The following is a 13,953-nucleotide window of genomic DNA, read 5'->3' as shown; positions in this document are numbered from 1 at the left end:
GAGTCATGCTTGAAGCCTTTTATGGTACGATATGGGGCGTGGATCAATGCAGATGAGGTTGTCGGGTGCTTTTCCGATCACTTTGCACCCGCTTCATTCAGTATGACATACACCTGCGATACGCCTGCGAACCTGTGGTACACACCACTCTCTGAATAACACGTCATCTCAACGTAGCTTGATCGGACGGATAAATACGATATCTGTTTCCGCCACAGTGTAGCGGTGGCGTATTTCTTTTTAATGAATTAGGACCATGGAGTCTTTTATAGTGGAATTCAATGGGCTCGGATCGGGCTGGAATCTTACATGACAACTGATTGTCGATATCACAGGTTGGCCACATTACGTCCGAGATCTACAATAATTGCATACATCCGCATGATTTTACTTTTTATGTAGTTTTATCTTTGGGCAGCTTCAACTTAACCTGACGCTGCCAGATGAGGGCGGTATTGGGTAACCATGTTCCCCAACACAGCAATCATCTGGGATCTCTCAGGCAGTTGAGCTGACAAAAATCCGTTCCGTACCGGACCAATCAGCGTGAGCTAAGGGCGGGATATGTGCGAAACCGGACGTGAAGCTATATAGACACGTCAATATGATTGGTTGTGTTTGCACGCCCACACGGTGATAGACAGACGGTCCCATCCAATCATCTACCAAGTATCTTGAAAAAAAGGAACAGCCCCGTCATCGAATTTGCTTCCGCGATCCCAGATCCCAATAAGCTGTGAAACAAATTTGTGTAGCAAGCTTCTTGGATCTGGCAGCGTCAGGTTAGCTTCAACTATCCTACAAGTGAAATCTACCACTCCAGTTGTTCTCTCCACTCTCCCCCACACCCTCCTGCACACTACATGTAGGTAATTTTATATTGGGGGATGCCTATTTTCCCCGACCGGTGCTGGTGCATGCCATGGTCTAGCACTGTTTTCATTTAGCTGTGCAATAGTCGTTGACTCATTGTGTATTGGCTGCATACGTGCAGTAACTGCAGTTGCTCTTAGTCTCAACTTGATCAAGGTGTGGACAATGGAGTCATGACGGCGTCAGTCCCCCAAATAATGTCCCCACACTTTTTACGTCTTGATGGCGCCCGTGGTCAACACTTAATAGGGAATGAATAGTCCCTATGGGGCCAACCATCACAACAAGCTCAGGTGGCCCATGAATTGTTCAGCAGACCCCCTCCAGGGGACCCTCACTGGTGGCAGCTAGGGCAGTATCTATCTACACTGAATGTGAATCTATGGACTCTGTAATGAACAATTCCCTTTTATGAATGAATAGATTTAGAGCTGCCTGATCAATATTCATGAACATGTGAACAACAGCGGCTACAATGCAGTTCAATGTTGGCCCATTTTATGTCTATTTTTAAATATGAAATTATAGGCTATTTTTCTGTATGGGACCTGATGCCATGTGGCGTCAGAAAAAGGTATAAAATATATGAATATAAAGGCTGTTTTTTCTGGAACTACTAATGATGATGGTGTTATGGCCTAATTATGGCAATTATGGAATTACAGGGCCCTATGTCTCGACTCTCGAGCGAGTGGAAGTTGAGAGCAGTCTCAAATTTGAGGTCAGGGTTGACACACTTTACGCACATGACGTCACTGAAGCGGCAGCTTCAACATTGGCCAGTCAAAGTCAAAGTGCAAAAGGAGAGAGAGAGAGAGAGCAGCATGGGTGAATATTACACAAATCTCCATAGTATTGTGCATGCAGCCATGTGTGTAATTTGCAAGCATATGGGCCTATTGCATAATGGCTTGCATGTGTCTGTGTGTTAATATTGTTGCGACCAATTATGATTCACATTAAAGTGATCCAACAGAGACAGGCATATGGTGGCAAAGTTGAGCTAATTATTACACCACAGGTTCCGCATGTATGCATGAAACATATTCAGTCTGAGACATGAAATTCATCGTATAAACTGTCAAAGGCAACCATTCAGATTGAAACCACAGTCCAGTGAATTATTATAATTCATCCATTTGTAACTGAGACCGAGTGTAAAAAGTTACAGAGTTAAAGTGATTGTGACATAAAACAAATAGTTTTTGTATTTTTTCTCATCATGCTCCTAATGCTTCCTTCTATGCATGAGGAGTCCAGGCTGCTTCTTTTCATCATGCTCCTCATGCTTCCTTCTATGCATGAGGAGTCCAGGCTGCTTCTTTTCACCTGACGGGGGGAATTTCCCCGGCCCGACCTAGCGCGTGGAAGGAACACGTTATTCCGACCAGTTCCTTTCCCCTCCATCAGGCGCCCCGGCTGGCCAAGGAGAGGTAGTTTAGAGACCAGGATTACTGGTTACAGGTCTACTGTATATATGACGATTGTATTTAGATTGCCTTATACAGTAGCAGCAGCTCTCACCCGCTTCACAGAGAGGTTGTGTGTGTGTGTGTGTGTGTGTGTGTGTGTGTGTGTGTGTGTGTGTGTGTGTGTGTGTGTGTGTGTGTGTGTGTGTGTGTGTGTGCGTGTGCGTGTGCGTGCGTGCATGCGTGCGTGCGTTTGTGTTTTGTCATATAGCTGGTACTGGTAGCATGGTTTCCATTTCTGACTAGAGTGCAAGTTGGCTCCAGGGAGCTTGACTAAGTGCTAGTTGCATTCCACTGTGCACTTGACACACACATGCGCATATACACGCACGCACGCACGCACGCACACACACACACACACACACACACACACACACACACACACACACACACACACACACACTAAATTCACTCAATTAAGTTGGGAATGTCGTGATCCGCAGTCAAACTGTTAATATTATCCAATATATTTAATAAAAATATACCGAATTTTCATAAAATGTTGCTGTTTTTGAGGCCCAATCCTGGCATGTATCTTTATTGAGATTCAGTAGGCCCCCCAAGCACCCCCCCCCCCCCACCCCCAACTAGGACACCTCCCATGTGTGGGTTTGAATATGGCTAAGCACGGTCATGTGCCTTCCCTCCATTTCAATCAAGCAGATGCCCCATGGAAATAATCTTCTAGTCTAGTGGAAATGCCAGCCATGGTGCCAGTCATAAACCTGATTTATACTTAGACGCACAACGTGTCACGCACTGGAAATGACAAGCTCGTAGCACGTACAGTATATATGTGGACAGTGTGGCATTAGACAATGTCCCTGTGTTATTATTATGGTTGAATGTAATGTATGAGTGGAGCTTGGTTTCTAAAGCCCCATTCATACTTCGCCTCACGATGGTATTGTGTGCAGAAAATAACAGTTAACAGTTAAGCTCCCAATGTGTTGGTTGGTGAAGCACACATGAGGCTTACTGAGAGGAGAAAGAGGTGGTGGTTGTGCAATGTGCACACAATACCACAGTAAATTTCACTCTGAAAGTGTACAAATGGCAGTCCATTGTTATTTTCATCCTTAATCAACACAACAATGGCAAGACACAAACACGCACGCACGCACGCGCGCACGCACACACACACACACACACACACACACACACACACACACACACACAGATGAGCAGATACAGATGCGCATAGGTTAAGTTGACAATGTTGTCACACTAATAATTGTGATCAATGATTAAATTATGTTTTTGGCACTGAACAAATATGGGAAAAGAATGTCTGTTTGCCTCGTAATCAATGGGGTTTTTGTGCTAATTTGCTTATTTCCATCAAAATAAGTAGTAAAGTGTGCCGCTGGGTATACTATTTACATTATGAAGAGAGGATACCATTTTTTTTTTAGCGATGGAAATAAGCGAATTAGCATAACACCCCCATTAAATTCAATGCAATTCAATTTCTTTCAATTCATTGAGGAAATAGCCAATAATGCGCTTTTGCACAAAATAACACCTGGACCTCTTTGGTGGGGGTGTAAAATCTACAAATAAAGGTAAGAAAGCCTTCTAGCGGAATTCTCCTTTAAGCAAAGTGTGTTCAAGTGATATCTAGTCAGATATCTAGCATTGGGCATTGAAAAACAACTACATGAAAAAGGGGACATAGCTCCTGTTGTTTGTTTGCATTCGACTCCTCTCATCCCTTGTTCAGCATCAATCTAATTAGTCAATGTCAACTGGGTGGGCCCACCAATCAAACGGGGTACACACACACACACACACACACACACACACACACACACACACACACACACACACACACACACACACACACACACACACACACACAAACACACCTAAGTCATAAAAGAGGCCAACATCCATCAGCAGTATTTAAATCTTGGATGGAACAGTCCCGCCCATCTCATGCGTTATCCAACCCCCATTTATTTATCTTTTCCCCTTGTGTTCTCTACTCCTGTTTCATTATTATCTCTCCCATGCAGGCATCCTCCCTTTTCCCTCTGTGTACTAGTGTGTATATGTATGTATGTATGTATTTGGTTAAAATGGGTAGGGTATGTATGTATGTATTTGGTTAAAATGGGTAGGGTTTAAAAAAAGGCAAGAGTTTGCTCTGGTGCACTGGCCTAAAAGTGGGTCCTTAAAAACTGCTAAAACTTCTGAAATGTATGTATGTAGGTATGTATGTGTGTATGTATTTTAAAGGGGGGGGGGGCTTTTTTGTAAAAATCCCTGCCCGCAATACCTTCATATATTTAAAATGAGTCCAAAATAGGGTTACCAGTGAAGGGCCAACTGCCTATTCACTGGGGACTATGCAAGGCAGAGGCGTCCACCCCCCTGAGTCCAAGTTTAAGCTAGACCGCATACCTAAACCATACTCTAAAACCCAATGGTAAAATGGATATAAAAAAGGACATTAATAAAACAACCTAAAACCAAACAGGAGTAAAAGTTCACAGCAAGGCCTGGATACCATTTATTTATTTTACAGAAAAATGAACAGGAAGGGGATAAAAATCAACTTCTTTCATTAAGACCAGTGGGTGTTACAGTTTGTAATTTTTTTATCCATCTGTGTTCCATGAGTTCCCGCTGTCCACTGGTCCAACGGACTCCACATTCCAGACCTGAAATGATGAGGTTAGCGATAGGATGGGATTGAAAGTGTGTGTACAGAGTTGTGTGTATGTCTGCTCGTTGGATGTGATATAAGTGTTGTTTGAGGCGTGTTTCTAGTGTGTGTCCGGTTTCTCCTATGTAGTGTTTGTGACATTGTGTGCAGGTGATGATGTAGACTATATTGGGTGTGGTCAGAGACAGGGGGTCCGTGATGGGGAGGAAGTGTGACTATGGGGGTTGTTGATGAATTTGCGGGGTTTGAAATGGAGTGTATGTGGCTGTGGGGGCTTGGGAGGTAAAGTGGAAAATTTGGAATGCACAAGGAGGTCACCCAGGTTCTTATTCCTTCTAAGTGCTGAAATTACTTGATGTGTTTGTAATGGGGGGTAGGATTGTTGTGTGGTGGTGAAATTCTGTTTAAATTTGTGGTGTAGTGGTTGGAGTGTATGTGAAAATGTGGTTATGAATGGGAGTAGTGTTGTAATGGTAGAGGAGCCGATGGCCTGGATGGTGGGAGAAGAAGAGTTGGAGGAGGGAAGACCTAGAGGAGAGGGTAATGTGTGGGCCCCGTCCAGGTCCGTCCCTGTCCATGCGCTAGAGAGAAGCTAAGGTGGCTGGGGAAGAAGGCTAGGATGTATGTATGTATGTATGTATGTATGTATGTATGTATGTATGTATGTATGTATGTATGTATGTATGTATGTATGTATGTATGTATGTATGTATCATCATTACTAAATGGACCATCTGCTGTCTATCAGTCAGTCTGTACACTTCCTTAGCACAGAGCAAGACAGCTGCTCACTTGGAGAGCCTCCTCACAACGCCATGATTGCACACACCAAACATTACAACAATCATCTTCATTAAATTAATTTGTGTCAAATCTCCCCGCAAATCACGGTTCATAGAACAAACTACAACTTGCTTTGAAGCCCCAAAAGCCAACCTCAGAGTTAAATACCAGTAGCTTATATGGATCTCTATGGGCAGCAGACGGTTAGCTGAGCGGTTAGAGACCGTCTATACAAAGTGCACCGAATGTGAAAATCTTCAATAACTTCATTTATATGCAGAATATCACCACCACATTTACATCACACATCAATGGTGTACTTATGCATTTACATGCGAAAGAAACGTCTAATTTATATAGGACTACATTTATTATTTTTCCCATTGACTTCACTAGGAAAACCAAACACTCCATTTCAGGTACTTTTCCCTCGGAATTAGTATAGTAGCCATTAGGGTTATCGCTTGGACACATATCGGCAACATATCCGTCCGTCCATCCATACATCCATCCATCCATCCATCTCTATTAGCCTACTTTTGTGCTCAACCCAACTTCCCAAGACCATCTGTAAACAATTCCCCACACTGAACATAATTTGCTGTTCATATATATTCAGAACGGGTAAGGACTAGTATAATGAATCCTTCAAAGGAAAGGGCCACACAGCACACTCCATGCATATAATGAACAAAAAGGAATGGCTTCAAAGTTTCTAGCTTCAAATGTGTTTCGTCTCACACTTCATCAGGTGTTACAGGTCTGAATTTAATTATCTCCACACGGAATAAGACATTCTTCTTTCTAATGTGTTCTAAGATTACTTTGTGTGCTCAAGCGTGCGTGCGTGCATGTGTGCGTGCGTGTGTGCGCTCGGACGGGCGTGCATGCATGCGCGCGTGTGTGCGCATGCGTGCATGTGTGGTGTGTTTGTGTGTGCGAGAGATAACATGGAGAAAATAAATGTACGTAAGTGCACTTCTCACTTTGGATGACTGATTGAGTTTAGTTGATTAACATTATTACCTTCTATGCTGATTTGTGTGCAGTGAGTGAATAACACAATAAAGTCACACTGAACTGGATTGAGTTGTGGGGAAACAGCTTTGTTAAAGAAGCATAGTTCTGTGACTCAGCAAGAAATGTTTCTGAAATATTTATTTTTTTACCCATTTTTGAGGGGCGCTAACATTAAACACAGGTTTAATGTTTGTCTTTAGTTCAATGTTTGTTTTGTAAACGCATTGACAATGAAAGGAAAATTTACGTCATAAATGTGTCATTTACTCCATATTGTCTCTTTATTGTTAATGGCGTTTAATGTTTGTGTTTGCACTGTTTGTTTTACATCACCATTACGTCCCAGTGGGACGTGCATCGAGAGACGCTTGAGAGGCATCCTAACCAGATGCCCAAACCACCTAAGCTGGCTCCTGTCCTGCAGGCAAAGAAGCAACGACTCTACTCTGAGTGCTATTTAACACTGTTACTAAATACACACTCTGTCTATAGCAATGATTACTATCACAATGTAGATTTTTACGTTTTAACCAAAAAAAACATGACCTAGCCTACCACCTAGCCATATATGGTCATCACATCATACATGATTGGATGGAGAGGCCAAACTTACGTCAGTCCTCGGCTGACAGACGGGCAGGGGTATTTAAACAACCAAAGCTCCGGCCGGCCATATACCGTGTTTAGACGGACATACTGTACCGCACTAGACCTTGGAATTGAGCTGCGATCATCATGCCGAAGCTGAGGGGCGTCAGGGTCCCGTATTTCACGTCGATTAAGAGGCGTTTGCAATTGGTGAAGAACCGTGTCAAGTCGTCCCAGTTTGTGCTGAGCAACCCCGGCGAGCTGGTCAAGAAGTTACTGTCCGTGTCGCAGCTGCTCTTCTGGCTGCTGGGCTGCGTGATGCTGGGGGTGGTGGCCTTCTGGCTCAAACACTCCCCCGAGCTGACGGCGCTGCTGACGTGGCCCGGCGCGCCGCGCGCCTCGCTGTACTGCCTCTACGCGCTGATCGCCACCTCTGGCCTCATGTTGGCCGTGGGCTTCGTCGGATTCTACGTCGCCCACTCCAACAACCCGTGTCTGCTCTGGGCGCTGCTGGCCTGCGCGCTCACACTGTTCACAGCACTGCTCACCGTCAGTTCCGTGGCGTTCTACCGACGAGGGGAGCTGGCGAGTGACTTGATCGAAGGCAGCTACATATATGTCAAGGGACTTAGTGACTCTGTGTCCACCTATCGCCTTAAGAGATTACACTTGCTGCTGTGCTATAGGCAGGCGGAGTTGGATATCGTCCCCAACGAGGATGAAACGCACAATGTTTACGATAAGAGGGTGGATGAGGCGGTCAACAAGTGCATGAAGAATTTGAAGATCATCGAAGGAAAGGCACAGCAAATGATCCGTGCCCTGTTCGCTGCAAACATGCGCGTGGTGGCGTGGTGGTCGCTGATGGTGGGCCTGGTAATGCTCCTGCAGATCGGTTTCTCCATACTGCTGCTGAGCTACCTTAGAAACGCCCCCGCGGGCCTGCCCATGTTCACTGAAAACCCAGAGATGATGCTGCAGAAGTAGTCTCGGGGAGACCACCCTCAGAACATGCTGGGCAAGACCTACGCTGTAGAGTGCATTGCTGGAACTTTCCGGAAGTAGCAGGATTTTAGCGAAAGTACCGTTCCAGGAAATATCGTATCGGGGGAAATATATCTGACGGATGTTCCGCCCGACACTTCCGATGCACTCTCTTTCTTAGGTTGTGACCAGGCTTTTCTCTGTGCCTATAGGTTGTGACCAGGCATTTCTCTCTGTCTTGGGTTGTGTTGTGACCAGGCTTTTCTCTCTGTCTTAGGTTGTGACCAGGGTTTTCTCTTCGCAGATGAGAAAATCTGGGACCGAGGCTACCCACCTCAGAAGCAAGTCTCTTCCAGCTATAGCAACAAAAAGACCAGAGATGAAGTCTCTTCCACCTATGGGATAAATTCTCTTCTTCCACCAATAGGTCCAGAGATGAGGACATGGCTACACATCTGACGTTACACGAGAGAGAAAGTAGCCTCGGGGAGATAGCGTTGATTTTGTTTCAGAAGAAAGTGAAGACTCACTTAGACCTGATGTAACCTATACGTTGTTTTACCCTTCATGCCGGGCGGGAGCTACCTCTGTGTCTCATAGCAACGTCATTTCTTATTTTTCATTTTTGAGGGTCGCACAGCTTTGTGTGTAGGTGTGTACAGAAAACCTTAGGTTAGGTTTTATAAAGCGTTTTCAGAATTGGCCTCAGGTCTAAATGGGTTAACATACATCCTACTCGGTTTGTTTAAAGTGCTCTAAACATAGACTTGGCTGCCACATCTATGTTTGTTTAAAGTGTAAAAATCTGAAAGTCCATAGACTTGTCTACCTACAGTAGTGTCTCCCTAACATTTTAGTCTTAGTTTTTATTTGTTGACGAAATTGTCGATATATTTAGTGATAGTTAAACATAGTTAGGCATCACCGCTTAGTTTTTTTAATAAAATTTTTGTTAGGGAAAAAAGGTAGTCAGCAGACATTTTTCCTCATAGTTTTAATCGTCGAAATTAACACGTATATGCGTATAGAAGCAAATATTGTGTGGCTCTTCAAAAATTAGTGTTCCGCCCTTCCACATACAGGGGGCACTCTCTGTTTGTTTAATGGTTTGTTTGGTTTTACTGGTTTAAGAACATAGTATTTTCTGTTTATTAAAGAGCTGAGATCGAGACATGGAGACTCCAGATTCCTGAACAAATAGTATCGCGTAGCCAGAGAACTATTCCACAATCTCTGAATGCTATATACTGTAGAGTCTGGAACTACATCTCCCGAAATCTGAGCAAGAAAGCCTGGCATTTCGGTTCACGAAAATGTATTTTAGAATATCTTTCCATTAAATGTTTTAATATCCATTTCTGCTAAGCAGCAAGCTATTATGCTTAGAAAATATCTGGCTCTCCAAGTACCACCATAATAACTGATGTCAAATTACAGTTGCGTAGATCCTATCCTATTCAGCTATTAACACATGAATCTTTCTATTAACGGCTAGGTGTGTTGTCATGCTCATTCCAGCATGGCTGGATAGCCTATTTCAACCAAATGCTTGGTCAGAAGAACTGTAGTAATATAAATATTTCATTCCACTTTTGTCTTTTTGAGGGGCGCTAGCCCCTCCTATATAAAGCTTTTGTGCACACACGTCTCATATTTGCCATTGACAATGAAAGGAGAAAACTTAGGTCAATGTCTGCCAAATATGACGTATATTTGTGGCAACACAAACATTAAATGCCATTGACAATGAAGGGAAAATTTACATCACATGTAGACAAGCAAATCGGCTAACCAATCACATAAATTGTGGTTTGTTCTGTACAGGAGAACAGTGGAGAAAGAAATGAAAGAGTTGGGGTGGACCCCATGGGGCCAATTGCAACAATGGGCAGAAGACAGACAGCATTGGCGTTCGTTGGTGAAGACCTTATGTGCTATCCAGCACAAAGAGGATTAAGTAAGTAAGTAAGTTATGCTTATTATAAGACGACACAATTTCTGTCTACTCATTCTGTGTCTCAGGTTTCTGTTTCTGCCTACCAATGACATCATCAATGGCCTGTACTGCACCCAGGTGCTACACTAATGGTGCGTTCAGACGGGCAGATGAAACTATGCAAAAACGCGTTGTGAGTCGATTTGGAGCAGCTACAAGTCACGGTCAAGGTTTCTTTATTTTGTCTCCCGAAGGAGAAATTTGTCTTGGATGCAAGGACCCGCACTGCAGCATTCATAATACAATACAAGACAATTGAAGTACACAGTATGTGTATATATATATATATATATATATATATATATATATATACATACTGTATATGCTCACAGCCTGTGTAGAGGCAGTTTCGCCATTGTCTCCAAATCATGGAAGAGAACATTAACATCATGACACAGTTGTCAGACTCTTCTAATCTAACTAAATGTTCGCTCACAACTTGTTACCGGCTCAAATGAATATGATACAGTGACAAAAAAAAGAAAATGTTTTTAAAATTCTGATGCAGGAGAGAGGGGGTAGTGAAATTGTAATGAGATGAGTACCTGCTGTTGATGAGTCATTTTCTTTTTCTGTAACACCCACATAGTCTTTGTAACAGGAAACAATGAAGAAAGGCCAGAGAAGATGGTTACATTTTTAAAAGACTGCCAAAATCAGCTGTCAGAATGCATCATATGGCATAACAGTGTGATGGGGAGGGTAACCTTTTCCGCAACCTGTTCAGCTTTCCCCAACTGATGGCTGCTCACAGTGCTCAGATGGCAATAATGAGAGCTTGTGGGGGAAACTTTGATGTGGGTGGACCAGGAGGTGACCTGGTGACCTTCTGATTACCAATCTTAACCACATACACTTAATAATATGCAGTAAGACACCTGAGGGCGTCCTAAAGGGCGAGGTCGTGTGCACGGCGCATGCATCCGCCTGGGTGACAGCAGACTGCTGGGCGAGCGCTGGAGCTTTGGAATGGGGGTCAGATCAACATATCCGCCTGGGTGACAGCAGACTGCATGGGCAAGCGCTGGTGCTTTGGCATGAGGGGTAAGATCTTAATTAGAACTCTAGTTTTCGCCGGCTGCTGGACACGGCTGCACCAATACCTTTGGGGCAAGCCTGTCTACAGTTTGAATGGACAGGTATCAGTCAAAAGGGAGACATTGAAGAGTAAGGATGGATGGGGAAGGATCAACATATGGAATGTCAGGGTTTGATGTTTGAGGTCAGATGTAGAGTTGCTGACCGAAATGCATGATTCCATATAGTTAACTGCGACCTTCGGTCGCAACAATGAATAGCGAATACAATCTACAAACTTGCACAGTGATGCATTGCAACTTGAAAGCTTTGTAGATCTGCTATTTTCCAAATACTTACAAAAAAATGTTCGTCTAAACAGTTAAAAACAGGGACGACGGCTCTTAAGTGTTTAACGTACTTCTAACCAACTACAAAACATGTACATACTTGAAGATGAGTTTGTTACAGTAGGTCTTTAAAGGAGTCAATTTCAGAGTTCTTGCATGAGTGCTAGCTGGAAAGAAAGTCCTGACTACAGTCATGATCCATGATCCATGAAATGAATACAACACAACGTCTAATCAGTTCATGCCTTTTGTATTAATGGTTGGTAATAAATAATGAAGCAAATTGAATGACTGGCACATGGGGCACACTGCACAGAGGTTAAACTTCACTCTGTTCCTACATGTACCACTTTAACATTAATATTCTGTCTGGACGGCATTCCAATCTATTCACGCCCCAAACTATGCCAATAATTAGTCTATATATGCTAGACTCTAGTTCACTATAGCCCAATACACGATAATTCAATTTGATAGTAGTCTAATCCTATCCACTATCCTTGGGGAGATAATTCCCTTAAATAAAGTGTTAGCATGCCATAGCATGGAACATCCATTTAGTTCCATTTGTACACTCTCTGAAACCACCCTCGGAGTGGAACCTGAGATGAGGGCATGGCTGTATGCTCATGCTGCTGAGCTGCACATGATGATGACACACGAAATAAAGAAGACTCTTTAGATGAACACTGTATTTGTACTATGCAGCATTAAAGTAGCCTACTGATAAATACAAAAAGGCAATTCTAATCGAAAGTCAACTTCCTTAACTGTGAATAGTGCCTTGTAGTTATTTGGCTAGGTTTTTTAAATCTTTAGCACACCTTTTTAAGACCTATTCTGTTATTCATGCCACTTTTTAGAGTGTTTGACTGTACTGTTATTTCTGACTAATAAAGTAGGTTACTTGTAGCCTATGAGACGTGACGTGCACTAGAGAGCTTATATACATACAGTAGGCTACTAAACATTAAATGGACATTTCACTTTAAAATATGTCTGAGGTCATTTTAATGTCTAGGTTGTCTACTACACTGTCTTTTGTCTGCACACCTGACCCCTATATTTAAAAAATATATTACCAATAAATGTAAAATATGTGCTAATAATATTATTATATATATTATTATATTATGACAGCAAATCTTGAATTGGGGTCCCTGGTATTAAAAAAAAAACTAAAACAAATCACACCTGTGTGAAGTGAGGGGCGCTAATATATTAAAGTCTAACTCACGTTGATTAGGTGATGTAATGGTGATGCAAAACAAACGGTGCAAACACAAACATTAAACGCCATTAACAATAAAGAGACAATACGACGTAAATGGCACATTATGATGTAAATTTTCCATTCATTGTCAATGGCGTTTACAAAACAAACATTGGACTAAAGACAAACATTAAACCTGCTGGCCCCCTAAAAAAACGGTGGGGATCCGAGCCCAAACACTTAGTTTGGGGGTCCATGATATTAAAAAGGACCAGCTCTACAAGCAAAATAAACAAACAAACAACATGGCTCCATTCAAGAACCAACTTGAATTCCAAGCCGGCTTCATGCTGGTAGGCTAATTGTGAGAGAGAGAACTCACCTATAAGTGTCCAGAGGAGAACATGTCTGTGAACTGCTGCGTCGCTCTGTGTTTCCATCCTCTCATGGACTAATTATCCATTGATGACTGAAGTTTCAACAAAAGAAGCCAAATGACAGGAGCAGAAGTAGTTTAGGCTGCTGTATTCTCACATGGCAGGCTCATTAGTGACAAACGGTTTGCCAACATGTCACGAACTATAACAAAACATCCGTGTATGAGGATACAGCATGGTCAATTTATTGTCGTCAGTGTCACTCACTATCATGCGCAAATTGCGCGGGGAAGACGTTGGCACAAGAAGAAGGTTCGATCGTCGCTTTTATAGTCCGCTCTTGTCAACGAAAATCAAACTCTTGCTGATTCCGAATAGCCCCGGTAATTAAACGAACTTTGCGGCTCCCAGCAGGACAGCTTTTCTCCCTTCAAGTTCCAAACTCCACTGCACACCATGCGGGACGCACCAGCCGCGGCTCAGACAGCTGATCAGTGGATCGGTCGTGAACGCTACACGAGCCCGTTGGGACCTGGCTGGCTGGGAGGGACCAGAGCATGGAGGGACGACAGTAGACTATAGTGGGTGTGAGCTGTGCCACATGGAGCATTA

The 13,953-nt window shown here is 43.2% G+C and overlaps 1 protein-coding gene across 2 annotated transcripts in view; it reads right to left on the bottom strand.

Annotated features, from left to right (window-relative positions):
* The window catches only part of LOC310866741 (receptor activity-modifying protein 1), a gene marked incomplete at its 3' end in the record, with an annotated part of 53,690 nt that extends 39,814 nt beyond the window's left edge, over nucleotides 1-13,876 (bottom strand). For both annotated transcript variants that reach the window (XM_083776462.1, XM_083776463.1), the window contains exon 1: nucleotides 13,347-13,876. In XM_083776462.1, coding sequence (XP_083632588.1) covers nucleotides 13,347-13,404 — 58 coding nt within the window. In that variant the 5' untranslated portion in view covers nucleotides 13,405-13,876. The remainder of the gene's footprint in view (nucleotides 1-13,346) is intronic.
* Between the last annotated feature and the right edge of the window lie 77 nt (nucleotides 13,877-13,953).

The sequence above is a fragment of the Protomyctophum parallelum genome (genome assembly GCF_964188405.1).
Source record: "Protomyctophum parallelum genome assembly, chromosome: 11".
NCBI lineage: Eukaryota > Metazoa > Chordata > Actinopteri > Myctophiformes > Myctophidae > Protomyctophum > Protomyctophum parallelum.
Note: the sequence above shows the minus strand (reverse complement) of the source record. Positions and strands in the feature narration are given on the sequence as shown.